This window comes from Desmodus rotundus, chromosome 9, assembly GCF_022682495.2.
Source record: "Desmodus rotundus isolate HL8 chromosome 9, HLdesRot8A.1, whole genome shotgun sequence".
Taxonomy (NCBI): Eukaryota; Metazoa; Chordata; class Mammalia; order Chiroptera; family Phyllostomidae; genus Desmodus; species Desmodus rotundus.
The window spans coordinates 76,659,444-76,685,320 of NC_071395.1; the positions used below are offsets into that span (position 1 = coordinate 76,659,444).

Sequence of the window (25,877 nt, forward strand, 5' to 3'; positions counted from 1 at the left end):
TCCACGGGCAAAAGCGGCTTCCTTGGAAGACAAACTCTGCCAATAATCACGAAGCCAGCAGAGGTGCGTGAAAGGTAAATGGATGTGTTTGAATGTGGCGTCGTGGAAAGACTGCCCTGGTGCTTGAGCTCCGCGGGCCGCGCAGGACCACGGATCCGTGGCAGTCAGGCCGGCACCAGGCGCTCCACCGCCCAGGAACCCGGTGGTCAGGACGCACGGCCTGCCCGCTGTTGCTCTTGGAGGTCACATTGGACGCGCCCCTTCCTTTCAACCTTTGGCAACTCCCTTCTTCTTCAGCAGCATTTGGTGCTTGGTGCTTTCACACAAATAGAAAACTAGTATTAAAAGGGGAGGTATAAAGAAGAGAGAAAGAGATCTGAAAGTCTCTTATTAGTCCCGAGAATTAGGAAAAACCGCTGCTCCTCAGACATCTGAGCCTGGCGGGGAGGCTGCTACGGCCAGAATGTTTGACATTCTGTAGCGACAGGGGGCACTGCCAGAGCGCCCGGGCACCGCCTGCCAGGCGGCAGGATGAATGCATCCTCTCTCCTCAGAGCACGGCCCAGGGACCCATTCCCCAACACTGATGTGTGAGGGAGATGTCAACAGAGGTCCCCTAAAGAATGATGTCTCTATTTCCATGCTAATCCTGGGCTGCGCAGAGAAGGAACGTGTCTTTCTGCAAGGCCGGATGGGCCAGCAAAGCTCGAAGAAGCACCCCCAGGGGGGCACCAGGGGCCCTCCCGGGGGAGTGCAGGGGGCTGGGCTGGGGGCTGTGGTGGGTGGGATAGACACCCCTCCTGCATGGTCTGCCCCCAGAATCCCCGGCAGGCTGATCTGCAGATTTTGGAAAACAGTGTTTGCCTCGTGCTTGTCTCCAGGGAAATGCCACGGTGGGGCCTTCTGGCTTTTCTCCGTAGTGCTTTCGAGATCGAAACCCCTAAACTCCTTAACTAAAAACTGTGCCAAGGGAACAATACCCACTGAGGTGCAGAGCGTGCTGCCAATTCTCTCATTAAAATGTTTTTCAACGTGAAAACTCACATCAACAGTGGGCACTTGACCACTGGCAGTTCAGAATAAGATGCCGAACAAAGGAGAGGATACCAGCTGGGTCCAGGTCAAAACAGATTAAATGTACAGCTGACAGACCAGCTGAAAGCTGTTCGTGGCATGCTTGGTGCTACTCTTTCTTCTGAGGTGATTTTCAAAAATGTCCATCCTGTGGGTGACGTGCCTTTTTTGCCTGGGGCACGGGCCTTGTGCCGATGGCCCTGTGTTTCTTCATGCTGAGGCTTAGACGCCATTAAGTAATAAAACCCCAGCCACTAAGGATACGACACAAGTGTGCCTGATGCGGAAGAAAGCAACACCAGGAAGCATTTGGGGGTAGAGGAGAGTGAGTACCGAGCCGAGCAGCCTAGCGAAATCCCAGCAGTCCGTGGAACAGGAAGGATACCTGGGTGAGCCCAGGGCTCCCTCGCTGACCCAGCTGAAAGAGCGGGAGAGGGTTCAAGGTTGCAGAACAGCGGCTGTACGTTTGCTAGTTCCTGCCGAAACAAATGACCACAGACTGGGGGCTGACAACAGGAAGTATTCTCTCCAGTTCTGGCTGCCAGAAATCTGAAGCCAAGGCATCAACAGCGTTGTTTTCTTCTGGAGGCTCGGGGGGAGAATCTGCCCCGTGCCTCACAGTTTCTGGTCGCTGCCAACCATCGCGGTGCTCCCTGGCTTGCAGAAGCCTCGGTCCAGCGTCTGTCTCTGTCTTCTGTGCATCCTCCCTCCTCCTCTTCTCTTCTAAGGACACTTGTCATTGGATTTAGGGTCCACCCTGATGCAGGATGATCTCAGCTTGAGATCTTCCACATAATCACATCTGCAAAGATCTGCTTTCCAAAGGTCACATTTACAGGTTCTGTTAGACGTAGCTTTTGGGGAGTCACCACTCAGCCCCACGGGACGGCCACAGCCACCCGGAGGACGCCTCCCAGGACAAACCTTCTCTCACTGGACACTCTGCCTGTCTTTGAGGTTCCTGAGATTTGGGCTCTGTCACAAAGCCACAGGGACACTGAGCCTTTCCTCAGAGTCAGGCCACACCTGTCAAAACCATTGCCCCATCCCAGAGAGTCACTCCGCCCTGAAAACCTTCTTTCTAAGGCCGTTTCTAGGATGGCAGGCCGCAGCAGCGCATCTGGCCCACAAGGCCTCCTAGGGAATCAAAAGGAAAGGGTTACGCTGAGTACTGACGCCAGATATTCCCCCTGATGCCTGTCCTCCCCCAAGGCTCCGAGTTGCAGGGGCCGAGCACAGGGCTTCCCCCCTTCAGAAGCTTTGCAAATGTTTACCAGCCTTTTCGCAACGGGGAAAGGGTGGAAGCTCATTATATTCTAACATGACCTATAACGTCATTGGTTGTTCTGATAATTAGAAAACGCTTTCTTTCGTAGAGTCAAAACTGACCTACCTGTAATGCTGGCCACCCACGGTCCCAGATTGGCCTTTGGGAGATCTAGAAATGAAGGTCACCACGGGGCTCCCAGAAAGCTGCCTCATTCTAATCAGTTGAGGGGATGAAACTATCCCTCCAGAGGTCACAGGGTACTAGCAGCTGGGCCAGACCAACCAAAGGAATGTCATTTTTTTCTACAAGAAAGCATAGCAACTATCACTGCAATTTTTATAATTTAGCCCATTAGATGCTTTAAGTACAGTATTTCCCATTCTCCCACCAGGACTGAAAGGCGTGCACTATTACCATCATCCATGCTCCGTCGAGGAGGGAATGAATTCTGAGGTCAGATAAGTGGAAGATGTGACATTCGGGCCCCGGCAGGGTGGCTCAGCTGGTTGAGAGCGTCACCCTGATGCTCCAGGCTTGCGGGTTCGATCCCTGGTCAAGCAATGAATGCCTGAATGGGCGGGACAGCAAGTCCACGTTTCTGACTCTTGCTCTCTCTCCCCGCCTTCCTCTCTCTCTAAAATCAATAAATTTAAAAAAAATTAAATAAAATCTATTTGTTAAAAAAAAAGAAGTGAAATTTGAACTGAGATCTATCTGCCCACAGACATTGTCTGCCTTCCCCTCTGCCTCTCTCAGGGGCGAAGGGACGGTCCGGTTCCCATGTCCAGGGGCCAGAAAGTGGAGAAAGGATGCGAGTCCGCAAGGGAGGGTGAGGATGAAGCAGAAACTCCAGTTTCACATCTCAACCAAGCAATAATGTTTTATATCAATTCCCCTGAATATATAGTTCGGTTACACTCGGTAAAAAAAAAAAAAAAAAAAAAAAAAAAAAAGCACAACTGGTGCTTGAGAAATGTCAAGTATTACATTTCAGTGGACGTGTACAGAACAATCAAAATGTTGAACATCCCCAAACAGATGCAAACCTTTACCGCAGTCTCTTCCACAGGCACATCACCGAGATTTGAAAAGAGCAGCTCACGTTGCCAGCCCAGCTGGTTTTTCTAAAGTGTGAGTGTTGAACCTCCAGAGTCTGGTTTACCCAGAGCAGAAAACATAACTACTCCTTGCACACTTCTGGAAGCTGGTGCGTGTTCTCTCTCCCACTCACCATTGCATTTGGTCCTCGCTTCCACCCTATGAGGTGGGGGGCAGACATTACCCTCACTGCAAAGGTGATGGTGTCAGGAGGTAAAGTGGACGCCCAGTGATGAATCCCCAATGAAAGCGGGACGGAAAGTGGGTCCCTCTTTCTCTGTTATCCTCCTTGCAGGAGCCCCACTGTCCCTTTGGGTGCTTCAGAGTCCCAGGAAAGATTGGACAATTCAAGATGGCACCAAGGAGTTGGGTTTGGAGGGAAGGAAAGATGGGAGAGGGAGAGGAAGGACCATGGCTAAGACCCAGGAAGAGGAGCTGTGGTCACGAAAGCTGTGGTGGGGTCATCGGACACTTGATCACAGTTTCCACCAGGGCCACGGAGATAAGCAAGAACACCCAGGCTCTTTTCAGGAGATGGGACCGGAAGTCTTTTGAAACTGAATGTCCTTCCCGCTTGCAAGAGCTTTTCCTGAGGACCATGAGCTTGTCCTTGGCAATGGTGGCTCCAGAGAGGCTGGCAGGAACACATGCCCTCTGGTGTACGTGTGAACCAGAAGAGATCTAAGATGCAGGTGGCTTCTCTGAGGTCATGTTGTCTAGTGAATGAAGGTTAACAGCCAAACAGGGAAAGAAAGGGCACTGAACTTTACTCTGCTGCCACTTAGCTTCTAAGTAAATACTTTGGGGATGGCCTCACTCAGTTTCAGATGCAAGCGGTTCCAGTGAACGACAAGTTGATGGCAGCCGATACGTCCTCAGAATGCACAAGCAGACCCATGCTTCTTTTAGAGGGTCAGGCAGGTCTTTGCCTTATGCAAAGCCCCAGGACAAAGAAAATGAACAGTCACACTTCAAAGAATTCTGTTGGCTTCATAATTCCCACCCAGAAGGGTACAGGCTGCTGCAGCGATGGGCATCTAGGTGTCGGCCCTTGCCCCTCCGTGGCCAGGGAGAGCCCTTCACACAGAATTTGCTCTAATCCACACTTCTATTTGGGGGGCCACTCTGCTCCTGTACATGGAAAAGGAAAGAGTTGATTTTTTAAAAAGATTTTATTCATCTAGTCTTAGAGAGGGAGAGAAACATCAATCACACACGCCCCAACCCAGGACAGGGCCTGCAACCCAGGCATGTGTCCTGACCAGGAATCGAACCAGCGACCTTTCACTTTGAGCGACAACACCCAACCAACTGAGCCACACTGGTCAGGGCCCAGAAGAGTTGGTCTTTACATGGTCATTTTTGCTACAGTAATAAAAGCCTTGAAATGATCACAAAAGGAAAATAGGAAAGTATGTCTCCTAAAAAGAGTTGAGGCAAATTATTATAGCAACCGAATCCTAACAGGAATTTTCAAGTAAAAATATGGCTCATGTGAAGTTGTTATGGCAACTGACATTTAAAAGTAACTGGATTTGGGCAAGTTTCTCCCTCCACCCTCTCTGCAAAGTCTTGCAGGAACTTCATACTAAAATTATGCTTTAATTTTAATTAGCCAAATAGGTCATAAATATAGCTTATTCCCAAATCCTGGCGAGCAGCTGATCTACTAATGAGAAAATATTTCTATAAAAACCCACTTACCATTAAAAAATCCTAATATGTTTCTAATATAATTTATCAATTTAAACACATTGCATAACGTGATATTCTGTAGCATTCCATTAAAATGATAAATAGCAGTGGGGGAAAACCAAGAGATTAAAAATATTGCAAGCAGCGTAACTGTATTTAAATAACCCGGACCACTGTCGAGAAAAACACACGGTTCTCTTCCTCAAATACAGTCTAACCTGAGCTGCATATCCCTGCCTATAAGGATATTAATAGGACAAAAGAAGGGGGGCAATAAGAAATGACAGGCAACTTCAGAAGAAATAAAATTTCTATTAGGCTTTCTTATAAGATTACATCAAAGCAATTCATATGTTTTAATCTGGGGAGAGAAAAAGCAACTACTTGGGGTTTGTGCCTGGGGGCCACCTCTGTGCATTGAACCAGACAGTTTGCATAATGAACAATTTTCATTCAATCAGGATCAGAGCACAGATAGCTCCCACTCAAGGGTCTTAGGCGCTGGCTGAGTTTTTATTCTCCCGGCTCCCCCTGCTGGAGAAACAGCGCTTAACAGGGAGAAAAGGAGGCAGGGTAGCTTTTCCAAGCCACTACTCCAAATTTAGGTCCATAAAGTTAGAGACCTGACTATAACACAGCCCCTCCCAAAGCTGAAAGGGCCTTTGTAAGCTCCGCAAGGCACCTCCTTTAACAACTCTTGCAGGAGGCGTGGAAGCTCGAGGGGGTGTGACATGAAAACCTTTGCCCTTTCCACCGTTTACTGAATTGGGGATTTTAGAAATTGCTGTTTGCGTTCTGGGCCAAACACTGGGGAGACTGAAGTTGCTGGAAGGCGGTTTTCCCTGAATGACTTGTAGACATGCTCACTGGCTTAAAACACCACGTGTCGTTTCTACCTGGCTAATCATCTTTCAAGTTTCCCAGCTGTCCAGATCTTCATGGAAAAAAAAAGCTACCCAAATAGAATTGCATTTTCACGCACAATGGAAAACTTAAAAGCTGAGCAAATCGTTTTTGAAATGCTGGCACAACCGACATTGGCTTGAAGGAAGGAAAGTGCCGGGCCAGCTGGCTGAGCCAGGACCAGGGGCTACAGCCTAATCCCCCTTTATCCGAGGGTTTAGTTCAGCTCCCACCGCCTTCAAGCCGCAGATCGGCTACGCTCCACCTGGCTCCATCCCGGGCGATCATGCCGGCTGCTTTCCCGTGGGGAGGCCACTCCAGGAGGGGAAGTGACATGAAGCCATGTGAAACTGTTTTCGAAAACCTGGGATGATCATTTAAATGTTTAAAATATGCACATGGTAATTCAAAACTAATTACCCCGAGCACACTTGAAACATTTATGCCATCATCTCTGGATCCTGCCTACAGTAGATTGTGCACCACAGCTCACTCTGGTTTATATAAACTGCTCCAGCGATTTCAACTTGCAGGCTAAATCAGGCAGCAGCAGGCCCTGCCTCCTGCCCCTGGTTGGTGAAACACCCCTCCCCCCACTTCCAGGACGGGAGGCTGCACCCTCTTTCCCAGGAGAGCCATTTGTCATGGTCGTGTAGTTCTGGCTACCGAACGATTGCTCTCATTGTGTTCATAATTGTTATTTCCATTAGTTAATTTAGGTTAAAATGACCTCTCTCCCCACCTAGGTTTATTTTCCCAGTCCCTCCCCCCTCCCCTTGTTCTGTCTCGGCCTGTGGCCTCATTTCCTAATTCATTCAGGCGCACCCAAAACTTGCCTTGACATTCACATCCCACTTGGCTACTTCTCCATTTGGGGGTGAATACGGGAAATTTTTCAAGAAGGCAAAGGGGTGGTAGGATGGCCACAGCTGTTTGAGAATAAGACGCAAGTGGACTGACTTGAATGAATAGCAGCCGCTGCTGAGCATATTATCTAAGCCAACAGCACACATATGTACATGGCACACACGTGCAAATTCACGAACACACGCACCTCATACATGGAGCAAACTCCGATTACAGATTGTACTAATTAGGCATAGGTGGGTCCTGAAGCAAATTCATTTCCCCATTTTCCAGAATGAAATGAGTTCTCTTCCTTTGGGGGTACTAAACCAGCATGCCAGTAGCTAAGCGGCGGAGAAGGGTGATGCTGTGGCTGAAATAACTTCAACTTCCCAAGTTTATCCAAGGACATTGACCTCAGGCTGGGGAGCTGGAATTGCAAGAGACACAATTCCAGAGTCAAGAAATTAATGCTGGCTTATAAATACACTCTGGGAAACAGAGGAGTAACGGCTGGCTCCTTAGTAGCTCTTTGGAGATGCCAGGGGCAGGTTTTAGACGTTTAGGAATACGAAACTAGGTTAGATTCCCACAGTCAGCTGACGGTTGATAGAGTGATGTTACCAGGTTGAACCAGAGCCATTAAGAGACTCTTCATTATCCCCACACCACCGCGACCAAAGTTATCACAGGAGCCATAATGCAATAGAGAATTTCATTCCATCAACAAGAGAGGGAGCCAGTCTATCTTTGTCCAAAGAAAATGAGCAGCCCAGCGTGAAGCGTGTGAGGAATGGAGTGTACAACACTCCAATAACATCCCCTGCAGGGTTTCCTCAGCTATTTAGCTGGCTAAGCAGAGCAGGCTGCCCTGGGTACCTGGCTCGCCAGACGCCCACTCTAGGAGCCACTGAAAGGTCAATTAAAGACCCAAAAAAGCACCACACGCTGAGACTGCATTCCTAAGGGCTTAAGTATTAAGCCCCAAGAAAATTAAGGTCCGGGCTGCTCTCCTCTTGTTCAGCAACTTATTATTTGTCTACAAAAATCTACTCCTTGAACCAATTCCCTTGCTATATCACCTGCGCCCCCGGTTTACTTGTCCCTACTCTCATGCCTGCAGTGTGTGCCTTTCCTTCAGCTTGAATGCCACATTCCTCCCTGCCCACCCATTTTTCTCACCTTCACAATGACAGCCCTAGTTCTGTGACTGTCTCCCCCAGATTCCACCCCTCCTCTCCACCGCGCACTCAGCCTTGCTCTGTACCACGTTGCTTGTTTCTCAAGTGTTCTTCCATTCTGTGGGCCTTCCTCTCTTAGATTAAAGTTTAGGGACAGCCCTGGCTGGTGCGGCTCAGTGGATTGAGCACCAGCCTGCATACCAAAGGGTGGCTGGTTTGATTCCCAGTCAGGGCACATGCCTGGGTTACAGGCCGGATCCCCAGTGCGGGGTGCACAAGAGGCAACCACACATTGATGTTTCTCTCCCTCTCTTTCTCCTTCTCTTCCCCTGTCTCTAAAAATAAATAAAATCTAAAATAAAATAAAATGTAGGGACGGAACGAAGTCTTATACTTCCTTTCATTTCTCACGGCACCCCCAATAGGGTTTTCACATTAGCATCGCCCGGGTTAGATATACTGACTGACCCCGTAGTTTTACAGCTGGAGTTAGAAAATCCGTAAATGACCCAGCAAACCCCCCACACGGAGCAAAAATTGCACCCACGTTCAGATGTTCCTGGCATCTTATAACTCGCCCAAAGCCAGATTTATTGCTCCGCTGAAAGTGTATCTTCTCTAAGCCTCGCTTAAAAGCTACCACTTGGCAGAAGATCAAGTTGGAAGTGCAGGGTAGCAGGTGATGGCGAGGGTAGGAGGGGGTGGGGAGGGCGGGGCTGAGCAAATAATTGAAGCTCCGAGAACTACCAGCTCAATATTTAACCTAACTGGTAATTTGCTGTGACAATTATGCCACAAACGGAACACTAGTACTATGCAAGAATGTCGCTCTCTAATTAAGAGGGCTCTGCTTTTCCTAGCCGCCCGCACTTTAATAACACACACAAAATGAGACTTGGCTCCAGGAGCTAAAGGCTCGATTAGGAGGCATGTGCAGCACACGGCTGTGGCATGCACATCCGCCCGTGAGTGATGCCGCCGGGGTAAGCCTGCTAACACCTTCAATTCTCCCTCAGATGAGAAGGGAGCAGAGCTTAGCAGGCCTCTCCCAGCGCGTCCCCGCTGACTGACAGGCATCTTCCCGGAACACCTGTGCGTGTCTCTACTGCAAAGCGACCCGCTTTCCCACAGCACAGCTCTCCAACCACGGAGGCTCGGCGTGGGTTTGATCCTTAAAGAGCAACTTTACCGAGGGCTTTCATGAAAATAAAAGTCCACGGAAATGAATTTTCCTCTCAAAGATGGAGAGGAAGACAGAAACAGGAACACACACACACACCCCACCCTACCCGCTGGCTGAAAGACAAAAGAATATTATTAACATCATAGCTATAAAGAAGGATGTTGCCATCTTCTAAATTGACTGCTAGATTCATGGAACGTGGCTAAGCAAGACAAACCGTTTTCTGCTTAATTAGTGGCTCCTTTATGGAAGGTTTGCAGCCTGGAGAGAACCCATTAGAGGAAGAGAGCTCATTTACGGAGATGCACCTTCTAAGCTATCGGAATTTAAAATAAATAGTGGAGAAGGAAATGGTGGTGGAAGTGGGAGTAGGGGTGCTACGGAGGCAGGAAAGCTTCTACAGGAGACGAGCTTTGCATTCCAAGCCGAAGTGCTGGGGAGATCAGCTTTCCTACGCACACATGGAAGCCTCTGAAATTTTAGGCCAATAGAAATGACCTCTGTACCATGGCTGACTGAAGATATAAATAAACTTCAACATGAACAGCAGTGTCAACTGTGAGGCGAGAGATGAGAGTCCAATTGGGGCTCATTTTTTGAAAGTCCAGGCTGTTCTGACTCCCTTTCAGTGGATGGCATTCAGAGCACAAAGCTGCTGCACCCTGCGGCGAGCCCCTGCTTCAGCAGGCGCCAGCCCCTCGGTTACCTAACCATTGCGAGGAAGCTGCACCGAACGCAAGTTAAATATAGGCTGAGTTGTCTGCATCTTACAAGCACCAGGAAAGTTACCTGAGGAAGCTGTCATTTTTAACGACAGCACAAACTTCCAATTACCAAGTGGGTGATACACTAGGGAGCAGGGGTGGTTTTATAAGAATGACTCGCAATTATTAAAAGTGTACATGATTACTTTTGAATCGGATATAAATACTTCCCATGAAGCAGGTGACAGCCACGAAGAGCCTGGAAAAGCTGGGAGGTTGTGAAAATGGCCAGGGAGTTGGAGTAAAGTCTCAAGTAGAAGTTCACTGGCAAGTCACAGTGCAAGTGTCAGGGGTCTGGCAAGACAGAATACAAGTAAGGAACCCAGTAAGGAAGCCGGTTTCCTTTGGTGCGGTCCACCTAACTCCCACGGCCTCTACACAGCTTCGTCTGTCAGGGCTAAATCCAGAACGGCTGTCACCAGGTGCTGTGCACATTCCCCACTTGGGTCAGACAGCACTTGACCTGAGTGACGGCTACAGTCTGTATGTCTCAAACCACCGGATTCTTTGTAAAGTCTCTCCTGATGACTTTAGTCTCCAGGGACCTCCCCACTTACTGAATTTTAATTTGTCTTGTGATATTACTGCTTAACTCCAAGTAGACCCCAGTACTTGGGGACAAGGGCATCTTGATTTAAAATCACTAGAAAGAGGGCAGAACAGGGGGCCAGTGAGGACAAACACAACATACTTCTCTCCACGACTTAACAAAACCACCAACACAAATGTAATTACAAGGTTTAATAATCGTTAACGAATCGATCTGAAGAGTCAGGTTGGCTTCTAAAGCAAGTCAAATGTGTTCTCAAGAGGCTATTTCTGCCACAGTCGCAGAAAACAAGAGGGTTGGGGCGTGTTCCTAGGCGCAGCCGCGTCGTGTGGTAGGTGGGATGAACCGCCGAGGGCTCCAAAGCCTTTCCCCCTCCTCCCATTAATCTGCCTGCTGTTGCTCCAGAGGAGTCTAGGGCCTGCTCAGATTGCCTGCCAGCCCTTGATGCTCTACAGTTACAGGAGTTATCACTAGACTAAGGCAAAGGAAAAGCAATCAGAGACCCAAGAGAACAGGAGAAGCAGGCGTATACACTCTCAGTGCCACAAAGGATAAAAGCTTGAAATCATCCAAAGCTGAGCGTAGGGTAACAATTAGAAAGTACAAGCACCCAGCAAGTGAATCGGCTCAATAAATTTACACATCCATATAGCCAAATACCAATTAAAATTGTGAGGGTCTATTTTTATTGAAATAGAATATCCATGCTGGGAGAAAAGTATGCATAGTATAATCCCTTTTTTAACTCAAAACTATACTTATATGCATAGAAAAAAAGTAGTCTGTTACAAAGTGATTCTTGCTGACTGGTGGGATTGTGGGTAATTTTATTTTTTCTTATCTGCAGGTTTTCTACAATGAACACGAATTACTTGTATAAGAAATAATGATCGAAACAGTCCCCATTTCTTTCCTTTAGCAGACATTAACAATACTTAACATCAGCTTAATAATAAAATATGCTCACTCAGTAAGTGTTTATAAAAGCCAGAACTCTACCAACAGAGTGGATTATAAATCTAAAAGCTAACAAGCACATAGAAAGGGGGCAGGGAGGGGGGTAGGGAAGAAATCCTCTCTTTGAGATAAGGAAACAATCAATTTACTAGGGGAGTAGTGGCCTCCTAACGAGTGAAAAGAAGGAAAGGAGACCAAATAACCTGTTTCATTTTCTATAAATAAAACCTTGGAAGGCATATTGCCCAAGAAACACAAGTCAATACAAACCTTTATATACTGGGCTGCTGAACTTCACTTTAGACAGTATATTAATTATGTAGTCAATATCCACGGGTTTCATTAGTGTATTAAATACCATGATCAATATTATTTATCCTTCTTGAAGACAGTCCACTCAGGCAAAAAAAAAAAAGTAGGGGAGGGGGATATTTTGACCCTGAAGTTCAAAAAAGCCAGAACAGTACACTAGAGATTAGCAAGGCTTTAATGGAAAGCATAAAACACTAAAAATATGGACAGAAATCTGATTATTACCCTTTTATTTTTTGTTGCCTCCTTCACAATGAGACTGGAGGGAATCCAAGAACCATTTAAAATAAAGGCGAAATGATTAGATTTTTTCCCTAATTGCTTAACGCTGATGTCGCGGCGAACGCAAAATAAGCATCGATCTCTAAGTGAAAGATGAGGAACAGAGTAACACGAACAGCTTTTTGAGTAAACTACATCCAAGAGAATTCTAAGAACAGTGGGCTAGAATCTATTTAGGCAATCCTCGGGGACCTAAATCTCTTAAAAGCATAACAGTGGAGCCAATTTCTGATGTTCCTCTATTGGTGATCTGATTTTCAGTAGGGAAATCTGCTGAGTGCCCTCCCCTCCCGAGAGGGAGCCGCCCTCCCAAGCAAGCTGTTGGATTTCTCGTCCTGTCCCTGGAGAGGTGCTGGATTCATCACTCGGCCACTGTGTGGTGGTGACTGGCACTCCTGAGATGCATCATGGTAACACTGCCAGTAAAAACAGCTGGGGGGACGGAGTGTTGGGAGCGGTAGATACAGAAGACTGGTTACTGGACTGAAAGCTAGATTATCATTTCCAACCCACAATGTGTCAATGCAGAATAGTGTTGAAGATTTAATTTTCTAGCTAGTGCTTTATGAACGAGGTCAGACAGAAAAGAACTTCCACAATAATCGTTGAGGCCTCAGCCAGAGACTCAAGTGCAGCCCAGTGACCATCTTCTGAGACCAGAATGTGTCTAAACAATTAGCGGCCCCAAGAAAAAGACCCTTTATGTCTGTTCTGAGCAGTGCGAGCCACCCTGCCTGGAGCCGCTGGTGCCTCCCCAAAGGGGACAGCGAAGGATGAAACAGACAGGATATTATCACTACAGCTCCACAAAGGGCCTCCACATGCTGTACTCGCACAAATCAAAACCCAGGCCCGACCACTGCCTGGGTGCTTGGAGAGGGATGTGCAGCAAATGCCAAGCGGTGGGCTGCCGCAACCGGATAGATAATTAATATGATTAGGAACACACAGAGCAAGCATGCTCTTGCTGACTGAAGAGCCCAGTAGCATAATTACTGTTTTCTTACCAGCTCACTCTCTGTACACATTTCAAAGGCTGGTTGGTGTTAGACTGCTGTGTAAACATCAATAAAATCCCAAAGTGCCAGATCATCAGCATTCTTGGGCACAGTGGCTTTTTGTTTGTTGTATTTTCATTCGTTTAAAGATGCATTTCAGGGCTGCAAACATTAGGAAGAATGATCGCCGGTGCCTTGGACAAATGTTCAAGTTGGTAATGAGTTAACATCTCCCCCAAGTGAACATTTGTTATGAAGGCTAATTAATTGCTTTCCAGTTAGAAGAACCCTCGGCATTCAAAGAAAGTAGGATTCACAAGCAAAGAATATACTCTTTATTAAAACAAAGCAAGGGAAACAAAGGGCTACTCCCTTCAAAATCCCCCGTTTAATACAGCTTCACCAAGGAATATGTACAGGTAGAAAGTGTATCCGCCAACCGAAACGCAAGAGTAATTTAGGTGAAAAACTAAAGCCGTGCTTTGTAGTTGCCTGGGTGTCCCTAGGGGACAGCAAGTCAGTGCTTATCAGCCTTCCTCAGAAGAGCGATTTTGATTAATATCAGGCCCATCTGACTTGGTCTATTAAACCCCGCAGGAAGGATAGTCTTCGGATATAAAAGATAGGTCTTTGATTAATAATTCTACCCCACTGCCATTCCGAGCATTACCAACTATGAGGCACCTCTAGAAAGAGGGCCTTTGAATTCTAGGAAGACACACTTGCTGAGACACCCACGTTCCACACGGCCACTTCTCGGCTCCCCGTCCCGAGCAGGAACCCAAGTTGTGAAGGTGTCACCACCGGAGAAGCAGAAAATCTAGTTATAAACTTTATTTCACTGTTTGCAGATGTAGGGTCAGTTACTTGGGACATAATTCCTGCTTGAAGGTAATGAAATCTTAGTAAAACTGACAAAAGCCTGAAGACAGAGTGACTGGTACTACGCTACCTGCCAGCTGACCCGTGGGCCTGAGAGTTCACACCACAGCCACTAGAGCCTCGTCTCCTTTGCCTACCAATGGGTTTCAAGGTGCACAGAGAGAGCATTGCCTAGTCCACCACTAAGAGGCTCTGGGCACGGTGTAGCTGATGTGAAACTATCGCACAGGGGGTGAGGAGAAATCAATTTCATTCCAGCTCTTTGTCTTGAAACTTCTGCCCAATCAGCACTGCGCGTCTCACTTTGCTGCATTTCTCCTGATGTTCATGATCATCCTCCTGCTATATTCCCTGTAGTCCACGGGCTTCACGTCCATCACTGTGGCCTTAATTCGAGATTCATCCTTTGAGGAGAGAAAAGCAGCATGTGAATGGAGGAAAGCCTGTGGCATGCGGCAGTGGCTTCAATGACCCCAGCAGGAGAAAACACACATACATGCTAGATTCAGAGTGCAGTCATTCCAATAAAGAAAAAGTTGTGAGAGCCAAGTCCAGGATTTCTGGGGCTGGGACAGTGGACAGAAGCCTCCCTTCAATACAGGCCCTCACTGTCCTTTCCTCATGCTCCCAAACACTCAGAAACCTAGAATCCAACTGCGACGGGCCTTAGAGGACTTATCAAGTTCAATATATTCTCTCGACAGAGGAAGAGGGAAGAACCCGGAGAAGCCAAGGGACTTGCCTAAAGCCACGCAGTTAGTTCTGAAAGCTGAGTGTGGCAGCAGAGGAGGAAAACCCGGTCTGGCCCCATCTCTGGCCCCATCTCAGCGCTGCCAAAGGCAAGCTCTCTGCACTTCACCTTCCCCACCCACACCATGGAGGGACTGAATGACCCTCCAAAACCCTCCCTTCCTCACCTCACTCAGACATTGTATCACAGACACGTGACTCCTAGTCTCCCGCACAGCTGACAAACACAAACACATCTATCACCAGGTATGAAAATGAAGGTCTGATAATGAAACAGAAGGAGGGAGCCCTGAAACAGGCGGACGTGCTCGGGATCCTGCCTCCTCGCTGGCCCATCAGGATCGAACAGTGCCATCAGGGGCAGCGCGGGGCGGCGCCTGGGGAGGCGGCAGAGTCTAGCTCCGGGGCTCACACACTTCCGCAGGCTCAACAAACACTCACACAGTCGTGTTTCTAAGCATGGTTAAGAGCAACGCTCTGCACTTGGACTGTCTGAGTTGGAACCTGACATCTGCCACTTGTTAGCATATGACTTTGGGTGAATTACTTATTCTCTCGTATGGGACATTTTTCACTGGTAACATGGAGATAACAGTAGTTCCTACGTACAGGGTCACTGACATGATCTAGTTCGATGACACACGGAAAGTAAAGGGTGCACAACAGTATCTGGCAGGTAGTTCAGTGCTCAATAAATTAGGACCACACACCTACATGACATCCTGGGCAATTTAAGGAATTTCCAAGGTAATTTTAACTACATGTGGTCTTTGTTCTATATACTGACTTTAGAACCCAAACCTTGTGAAAGATGCAAGTCCATTGGACATATTATCATTCTTCGTCAGCACACAAACAAAAACACCGGGTTTTAGCTGAAAAGACCATGTACCATTTACTCACCCCGATGCCTGACACTGGACAAGACACGAAACCTCTAAGTCTGTTTCCTTGTCTGAAAACAGGGATGGATGATAATGGTGCCGCGTTGGGAACTTTCAATGAATCATACAGGCGGGGTGCTGAGCATTGGGTCTGGCGCTCAGTAAGCAATTATGGGACAGCTGACGCTGTAATGTGGGCGGGTGGGCCGGCCACAGCAGTTACCCGCTGCTAACCCTTCCGCAGCCCGGTGACTTTACTTACATTGTAGGTCTCTAGTTTGACCCTGATCTTGAATACGAAAGATCGAAAGTTGGCATTCTGGAAAATTTCCTCAAATGCCTGCTCATTCTGCAAAAGGAAATATAAAACTTTAGACTTGAATACTACTGAACCACTTGAAAATATGAGACTTTTAAAAAGACTCTGAGAAAAATTTCTGAGAAAATCATCACCCCAGCGGTTTAAAATTACTCAGGAATGACTAACCTACAGGTGACATTACATGAAACTGTTTAAGCAAAATTTCATTAAAAATTAAAATACTCTATCTAGAGAAGTCAAATTCACAGACAGGGAACAGAGCGGTGGTTGGCAGGGGTGAGGGAAGTGGGGGGCGGACGGGTGGGAAAGGGGAGTGAGTGTTTAACAGGGACGCAGTCTCGGTGTGGGGAGATGAAAAGGTTCTGGAGCGGGACAATGATGACGGCTGTGCAACAGTGAGAATATACAACGTGCACTTAAAAAGGGTTAGGTGATAAATCTGTTATGTATATTTTGTCACAATAAAAGCATCTGAACCAAAAATTGAAACACTTCCAGGAAACACATTCTTAAACTTCAAAAGTTCATGATGACATAGATCTGAGCCCAGCATCTTCCTTATAAATTGAGAACTACGGGAAAAAACCCTTCAGGAAGAGGTGCAAGTTGTCAAATATACTATTTCGGCCTCTGATGTACCACGGCTGACATGATGAGCAGGTGAAGAAGACAGGTAAAGGGGGCAAACTCAGGGACAGGTGAAGAAGCACAGTGCTTTCCCTCTCTCTCTCCCCCCTCAAACACTATTTGATTAAGCTTCTTTGTTTAACAAAAAAAGAAGTCTGGCCAACACAGGGATTAGAGAAAGCGTATTATACAAACACACATAAAATTTACAGAAACTGTATATAAAAAGCGCCTGTCAGGCAAGCCACATGGAACATAACGATAGCTTTGTTACATAAAACTCCTTTGTGTAAAGGTTACTTCACACACACAAGACAAGTCCTCTGGGCTTTCAGATATGTAAATAAAACAATGTGTGAAACCTTCGGAAAGTTAAGAGCGGCTGCCATTGCTCTTCCAAGACGAGGGAGAGCGGGGAGCGCGCACTCCGGGAAGAATACGGGTCCTGAGGGGGGAGTCTCTCCGTCCTCACTCACCGGCAGTAAAAACAGCCCACGTTAATGCGCTCATGAAACACCCCGAAAGGCCGCCTCGAGCCTTAAAATCTGATATGAAAGTAGAGGACCAGGCAAAACAGATAAAAGATCCCATCATACTTGAGAGTCAATTCCAGTTATTTCTGTAAAAGGGCTTGTTGGGAGTATTTCCAGAGATCTCACGGACAAAATTTTAGAAAGAGGTGGGGGCAGAGGGACATAACTGAAGACAGAAAAGAGTAAGAAAAACACTCAAATGTCACACCCCCTTTTCTTATACTTTTACAAATAGTCTAACTAATGTGGAGAAAATGGGGTGGGGGGAATCAATGAACAGATGCCAACTTGTGTGGCCCAAAAAATATAGTTTTTATTGGTCTTCTTTACACGTTTTGAGCAAATATTTTTCCTAAGTTTAGCATAATTAGTAATCTGTTACCTGCATTAAACAAACCTAAAATGTAACTTGAATTAGTTAATAAAAATGAAATGGATAAAGTTAACTTATGAAAAAAAGTGACTTCATAAAAATTGTATCTGATGACCTAAAACAACAAGTACCTCATCTGTCATTTTAAACTAGGATGTGACTCAACCTTTCAGGAAGGCGTTTATGTTGGAGAAGGCACGCTCGTGTGCCGGGCTCCTTCGGAAGACAGCTCCCGTATCTCAAGCACCCACTTTGGTGTGCGCACAGGAACAGGAGAAACAGGGCTGCTTTTTAGGCACTTTTGTCTATATTTCTTCATTACCTCATTGTTAGCAATTCCCAGATGGACAAAAAACCGACAAAAACCAGATGAACAACTCAGATAATCCTTAGATTGAGAACTATATATAACACCCAAGAGAAACAACCCCCAAACTATTCAACGGCCACGAACTAGGGCAGTGATAACACATGACGGCTGACCTTTTCCTTTAACTCTCCCAGGTAAGCAGTGCTCTGTCCCAGGATGGCCTCTGCAGACTCCTGGAAGCACGTGACCCACTGGTTGTCTTGATAATCGGCAATATTTACCTAAAAAACACAACTCTGTATTACTTCAGCAAAGAAATAATAGAAGAAAGACACACTCAGGAGATGGGAAATCAACTCTTTCTACTCACTACTATAGTCACCGGGAAAAAACCATTACCACATGTATATATACTACATTCTTTGCAAAGAATGTGGAAAGTATCAAAGACAGAGTTTGAAATGTAAGTCTGGATCACAGCAGAAATACAGCATGCCGCGGAAGTGTGAGTTCAGACCTCAGTGGGCATACAGCCCAACTAAGCTGTCCTGCAGACAGATTCCAGGCACAGTGGACTCGGGGCCCCCCACCTGCAGTGGCCCTTGGACTAAAGGTCGGAACAAGCCTCCAATGAGTCGGCGCAGGTCACTGCACGTTAAATTGTACGTCCCTCAGTCACTAGGAGGAGCTCCATGGGACAGCTCTCAGTCACTGCTGAGCATCCCAGGCGATTGAAAAGCCTGAGCTAAGGGCCTTTGGTCAGCCACCAAATTTTTAGCAACAGAAATGAGCAGTCAAGTGTCTCCAGTTGGACCATGGTGTAAAATTAAATTGGGGAGTCAAGGAAGAAAGTGCATCACAAAGAATCCTAAAAGCTGCTAAAAGGGAAAAGTAAGAGGCTTAGTAGAAACAGGAGAGCAAGGGCTTTTTTTGTTTTTGTTCTCTTTAGGTATCATTTTGATGATTTTACATACTCACTTTGCATATGCATGGAGTTAGTGTACAAAGCTACTATAAAAAACAGGGAAACAAGAGAAGATAAAACACTCACAAATATAAGGGCATATCACATACTGGGGCTCACACCCATACTTCAGCCCAGGCTACCCTCCTAGAGGCAAAGGGCACCCACTTTCCAGGGTGAGAACATCAACAGTAACACATGGGTGAGCGCCATGTGAGACCATGTGCCAGAGACTCCACTTAGAAGTTTAACAGAAAGGCTGATGAAATAAACTCTTTGAAACAATTTTCTTCATTTCAGTTCAATGAACTATATCGTTTATAGAAAATAAAAATCTTACATATATAACCTTCCTGCTGAATTAACATTTTAAAGGCCAATTACAATATAGAGAGGATGGGTGGAATGACTTATTTTTATCTAAAAAGAATTTTTAAAGAAAATTTCCCATTATAAAAGTATTATTTACTGTAGGGAAATGCAAAAAAACAAAAAACAAAATACAAAATACAAAAAAAACCCACAAAACAAAAAAAACCCAAAGAAAAATCAACCAGAAATAACCATTACTAACACTCTACCCAGCTGGGTTTTTGTCCATATACATACCTCAAGACTTTATAAAACATACCACTTAAATTCTGCTATTTTTAATTAATAAAGACTGAACATTTATTTATGCCCTTTAATAGTCTTCATTTAAAAAAAATTCATTTTAGAACCCTGGCTGGTGTGGCTCAGTGGATTGAGTGTGGGACTGAGAACCGAGGGGTCGCCAGTTCGATTCCCAGTCAGGGCACATGCCTGGGCTGCAGGTTGGGTCCCCAGTGCGGGGCGCACAAGAGGCAACCACATATTGATGTTTCTCTCCCTCTCTTCCCCTCTCTCTAAAAATAAGTAAATAAAATCTTTAAAAAATTGATTTTAAAGAGAGGGGAAGGGAAGGAGATAGGGAGAGAAAGATTGACGTGAGAGAGAAACATCAATCAGGTTACCCCTTGTATGAACCCCGACTGGGGATCAATCTCAAAACTAAGGCATGTACCCTCATCAGGAATTGAACCTACAACCTTTCAGTTTATAGGACAATGCTCCAACCAACTGAGCCACACCAGCCAGGGCTTACAGTCATCATTAACATTGGTTTCAAATACTTTATCTGTGGAAACTATTGAACAGTAAATTATTAACACTGGTTTTCTAATATTTTAACTGTGGGAACTACCAAACAGCACATTCTAATTTCTTCATGATATTCCACACAATAGGTATTCAATAAAGAAATTAACTAGTAGAATATTAAGGACATTTAAGCTGTATCCAGCCCTGGCTGGTGTGGCTCCGTGAGTTGAGCACCGACCTGCGAACCAAAGGGTCGCAGGTTCGATTCCCAGCCAGGGCACATGCCTGGGTTACGGGCCCGGTGCCCAGTAGAGGGTGCGCAAGAGGCAACCACACATTGATGTTTCTCTCTCTCTCTTTTTCCCTTCCTTCCCTTCTGTCTAAAAATAAATAAATAAAATCTTAAAAAAAAAAAAAAAAGCTGCATCTAAGTTTTCAAAATAAATAACAGGGTAATAGACAACTTTACAAAGATGTAAAATCTCTGATTATTTTTTTAAAAGATTTTATGTATTTATTTTAGAGAGAGGGGGGAAGGGAGGAAGAAAGAGAGGGAGACAAACATTGATCTGTCAGAGATACACTGGCTGCCTCTCACACGCCCCCAACTGCAGACCTGGCCCACAACCCAGGCACGTGTCCTGACTGGGAATCAAACTGGCAACAACCTTTTGGTTCGCAGGCCGGCACTCAGTGCACTGAGCCATACCAACCAGGGCTGATTATTTCTTTAGAAGAAATTCCCTCCAGGTGTTTACTGTGTCACAAAATATAAATATTTTGAAGGCTTCCAATGTATTCCTGCCAAATCATCATCTAAAAAATGAGAGTGCCTGTTTTTTTATACTTTTATCATCATTTATATTAAAAAACATTCACCGCCCATTTTAAAGGTTTTGGAAACCTTTAAAGAAACAATTCTTACAATGCAAAAAAGCCACAGTCCCACGTCAGCATGCAGTCACATTCCTCCGAAGTCAGCTCTGCTAGGGCTAGAGGAGCAGATGACCCACAAGAAAAATAACTAAATATAGGCATCAGCTGCACGTATAATTACTACTCTCCAGAAACGCCATTTCAAATTAATTTATCTTCATAACAGTTAGCAGGCGAGTGCCACCAATGCTGTAATTGTACCACATGCACTGCAGACTGAAATCAGTTGGGTATCTAAATGTAACTCTGGTATGAAAAATGCTCGTAGTAGGAGCAGACAGCCTGCTATTCAATCGAAAGGGCCCCTACTTTTGTATTTACGGAGCAATAATAAGCTCTTTAGCACTTGCTCATGATCTTGTTTTGCTGTTTCTATAGTGCCTGGCACTTGGGAGGGACGCAAACGCCACAGTGGTTCCCATCTACCCATTCCACTTACTGACAGGATCATGCGGTACTTGAAATTGGGAAATTCACGGTCACACTTCTCACAGCGGTATAATCCGTTCTGCTGATCAATCACTTTCTTATTGCAGTCCTGAGTCGGGCAGGCCTGGTACATGGAGTTCTCCTTGCGAAGGTACACCACCGTTGCCACGCAGCTGAAATAGTCTGCCTTCAGGAGAGAAGAGCGACACGGGGCACTGAGCGAGCCAGCCTGCACTCAGGACCGGGCACAGAGGCGGCCCAGAGCGCGCCCTCCCATGCGAGTGTTTGTATGTTCTCATCACACGATGACCGCAGGGAGTAAGTCCTTCTCTGGCTTTAGAAATCACATGTGCTAACCACAAAACCCCTAAAAAGTAAATAAATCGAGTTCCAAAGCATATAGTTCCCTAACAAAAAGAGTTAATTCTGAATTAAACTAAATTAATGAAAACTGACATGGAGTATGTGAAAAGTAAAGGCTTCAGGAGACAAAGGCTTGTTCTTCCTGTTCCTGACCCTCCACAGGTGAAAGCTCTGGAAACACGGCGCGATGCAGTAAAAGCCAATGCACCTGTGCTCGACCACCCTCCCACATTAAAGCAGCAGCAGAGATTCTAGGCCTGGGGTTCACTTTCCTCCTTGTCTAGGCTAGGGGTCAGTGTAGTTGCAGCTACCCAACTCTGCTACTGCGGGCCAAGCGTCCACAGACAACGCGCAAACGAGAACACGCGGCTGTGTTCCAACAAAACGTTATTTACCACAGGCAGCAGGCTGGATGTGGCCGCTGGGCTGGTTTGCCAAGCCCTGGCTGGCCTAAGTCATCAAATTCAGAAGAATGCAAAAATAACCGAACAAGGACATTCAAAGTGGAGAAATCACTGATAAGTAAATGCAGCCAGGACTAAGTCATGTGCTGGGGCTTTATGTTGTTGCTCTTTGTTTTGCTTTTTAACTCTCATAGAAAGGATGTGAAATGGATCCTTTTTTGGGGTGAACAGTTCCCTCTGGGTATACTCTGAATTCAGAGCCAGCTCAGCAACTTCTAGGGCTTTCCGATGTTTCAGACCAAAAGAGACAAAACAATCACGTGGATGTTTAAAGAGCTTGGATGAGTCTTCAAGCTAGACAGCTCGACAGAAAGTCTCCCAGGAGAATGCCTGGAGTTTCTCTGTATTTCCCCGTAAGGTCCACACTCAAAGCACGACTTGAAAGTCTGGGTGCCAACAGGGGCTCTCTAGGCCTGATTTCTTAGTATGGACTGTTCACCTTTTCATCTTAGAGAGAAATTGGGTGACAAGAGACCCCAAAGAGTGGTTGTTCCTCTGACAGGACAGACCTGTCTAATGCTCCTCCTTCAAGGGGCTGAGCAACAGCCCTGTAAGCTGCAGCTGCCGCCAACGATGGGTAAGGGAATACAGCGAAACAAGACAGTGAGGAGTAAAAACTGTACTGTATAGTACGGAAATAATAAAGCAGGAATTGCTGTTTTGGGGAAGCATAAGAAGTAAATAATTTAAATATTAAATTGTGGACAGAAATGAGAGGGTCATTCCGTACAAACACCGAAGGGAAGCTGCAACTAAAGTCAAACGCCAGAGCCAATTCTTGTCAGAGATACTGGCAGCTCTCAGCCCAGGAGGGTTAATATTGCCCAGCCAGTGAAAAGTCCAGGTGAACCGCCTGCTGTGTGACACTGGGCCTGACGCCACGGGAGCTCCGTATGTAAACTCAAAACCTCTCCTCTCAGTATGTGGGCATTTCCATCTGCAGGGACAATTACAGAAAAGAAATAGGGACCCAGAGGCAGTTTTTATTATAATACAGAGCCCGGTTATGGCCACTTTGTTAACATCCCTCTAAGAATTAAACAAAGCTCTAAGTCACAGTTAACATCTGTCGGCCTCCACGTCTATCGGCGGCACACAACAAACTCCTATTAGGAAGCATGGCCACCACGCCCAACCATCACACCCAACCATCATGCCCCGCTCTGGTCAGAGCCCCAGTTAAGAATCTCGGCTCTGAATTAATGTCTGACAGCTGGTAGCAGAAATCAGACTTGAAAACGAATCCTTTTGCACACTTTGTGTGCTTTTGTGGAGAAAGTTAGGAATGTAAGATACCTTGTCACCTTGGCCCAGGTTCTCCGATTTCACCTCATACAAAGTCTTCCAGTTGGTGGCGCTTCCCGCTGTCCCTCCACTCTTTAGATCTGAGATGGAAACACCATCTAACGCTTGTCCTTCTGAGTCAAACCTGAGAAATAAGCAGCGACAGGCACTTTGTATACTTATTGACTATGTCACTCATTTTTTTTAAACCATTTTTTTTTAAAGATTTTATTTATTTTTAGACAGAGGGGAAGGGAGGGAGAAAGAAACATCAATGTGTGGTTGCCTCTCGTGTGCCCCCTACTGGGGACCTATCCAGCAATCCAGGCATGCTGGGAATCAAACTGGCGACCCTTTGGTTCGCAGACCCGCACTCAATCCACTTAGCTCACCAGCCAGGGCGCCACTCATTTCTTTATGCCACATACAGGCTATCCACTCCCCCACCCAACTTTCATAGGTCACAATCACATAGGCTGCAATTAGTGTCTTCTTCACTGTATCTTTCGCCTACTGAAGAAACTGAGTGACCTCTTTTTATCTCAATTGCTTTGATGCCCCCCAGTGGTCAGGAAAGACAGTGTCAAACTATCACAGAACCTTTTCTTAAATTAGTCTTGCACAGCAAAACTGGCCCAAGGGCCCAAGGCCCAAGAAACAGTAACCTGGACAGTCAGCAACAAAAAAGCAATAATGTAGAGCTCCAGTATAGTTCTTTGGGCTACCAATTCTCACCCACTATCAGTAGCTGCATTTTTTTTTAGCAGCTGCATTTTTATCACGACTGGAATGTCAGTATAGACAATCAACATATTGTAACAGCAGCCAAAAAAAAAAAAAGTTCTCATGCTGAGAGCTTTTAAGCCTGATAGAGTCCAAAAGATTACATAACCCCAAGTAATTTATTAAAAGGTATTACCTGTTTTCTTGTAGCTTTACTTTCTTGGTGAGATTTTTAGTTATGTAATATTAAAGTTAAAATTGATTATACTTCTTGATCACACATCAGCCAATATGAGGAAAGGGGACCAGGGAGAAAGTGGCTCAGAAACACAGCTGCGGCAGGGAACAGTGACTCTTAGATTAAAAACATGCTGACGTCATCCAAAAGGAGGATAACTAAAAGCTAAGCACATCCAGAACAGGCACCTTAAAAAGAGCCCATCTGAAGGAATGGATGCCGCCTTGAGCTGCAGACAATTGCCTTCTCATTCTTTCAGGTAAGCGGCTAAATCCATCACAGAGGCACAGCAAGGTCCATAAATCTGTTTTGCCATGACGAGCTACACAAGTTTACGATTTCAAAAACTCCAAGGAGACATTTGCCACCAAAGGCAGCTCATCAGGAGTCAACAGAGCAAGGAGAGAGGCAGCCCTTCTTACAATAAAAATCCCACATTGTTACAACCAAGATCTAAACATCTGCAATCCTAGCCTAGTGGGTTGTGCGCACTGAACCTCTTTGATCAATGCCCAGTTTTGTTATTTTGGAGACAGCCATGTCTTTTTATGTTGACAGGGATGACAGCTGTTGACAAGTAAAATATAAAGACCTTAATGTGGGCATGCAATTAACCTGGGGTCGAGCTCCAGAGCCCAAAAGAAAAGAAAGCAATAAGGACCCAAAGCTGTGGTTATTTCTGGTCAGACTACTAAAGGCCCCTTGTCATCTAATACAATGCCAGCTACCCAAACAGTTAAATATGGATATGTGTGGACCATACTCATGAGGCTGGCTTAAGGGACATGAACACTCCAGTAGATGTTTCCTGAAACTATTCAAATACCAGTGCTACTGTTTCACATTAGACTCAAAACAAAAGCAGGCTGTATGAAATGTGAGCTAATTCGTTAGTCCCTTAAGCCCTAAAACATAACTGGAAACTGATGCACTTTCCTCTGTGACTACAGTCATACAAATTATTTAAGCTCAAGCTGAAGTGTTCTCCCCGACCACATCCATTCCTGCATACCATGTTTCAGTTTGAAGTGCTCTTCTGAGGCAGTTTTAACACCCTAGAAAGCTAGATATAGCGAGGAGATTTTAATAGGCTCCCCTCATCGCCTGAGTGCTTTGGGAATAACAATAAAATGCCAACAAAAGCCCATTGTTCTCACGGCACTTTATCGGAGTCCAGTGAATACACACTAGAAGATGTGATCAGCACCAAAGACTGGACAGAACAGAGAGCACTTTCTCCCCCCACAGTACAGTAGGCTGCGGCTTTAAACCTGGAAAAGACAGATGCCTTCAGCACACAGCTGCTAAAGCTGGCCTCATCCTGCTCTGGCAGGGTGGGGGTCGGCATGCAGAGCTTCCATCCTAATGGCCTCCTCCTCCGACTCCCCACGTTTGTCAAGGGTTTACAGGTTTGTCAGTTTAAGGGCTTTAAAGCCATCCTCGCAGAAGGCATAATGCCCCCGAGAAATATGGGAACGGCTCCATTCAGTACCGAAGCCCTGTGCTTGGCAGACAGGTCACATACTGATCCTAAGAACCCAAAAAAAACAGCATTTCTCA

General features: G+C 45.9%; 1 protein-coding gene across 1 annotated transcript in view; it reads right to left on the minus strand.

Moving 5' to 3' along the window:
* Positions 1-13,433: 13,433 nt before the first annotated feature.
* Positions 13,434-25,877, minus strand: part of RPA1 (replication protein A1) — a 42,948-nt gene continuing 30,504 nt past the window's right edge. The window contains exons 13-17 of the mRNA XM_024564831.4: positions 23,369-23,501; positions 21,256-21,432; positions 17,968-18,075; positions 15,892-15,978; positions 13,434-14,399 (exon numbers count right to left, since the gene is read on the minus strand). Coding sequence (XP_024420599.2) covers positions 14,295-14,399; positions 15,892-15,978; positions 17,968-18,075; positions 21,256-21,432; positions 23,369-23,501 — 610 coding nt within the window. The 3' untranslated portion in view covers positions 13,434-14,294. The remainder of the gene's footprint in view (positions 14,400-15,891; positions 15,979-17,967; positions 18,076-21,255; positions 21,433-23,368; positions 23,502-25,877) is intronic.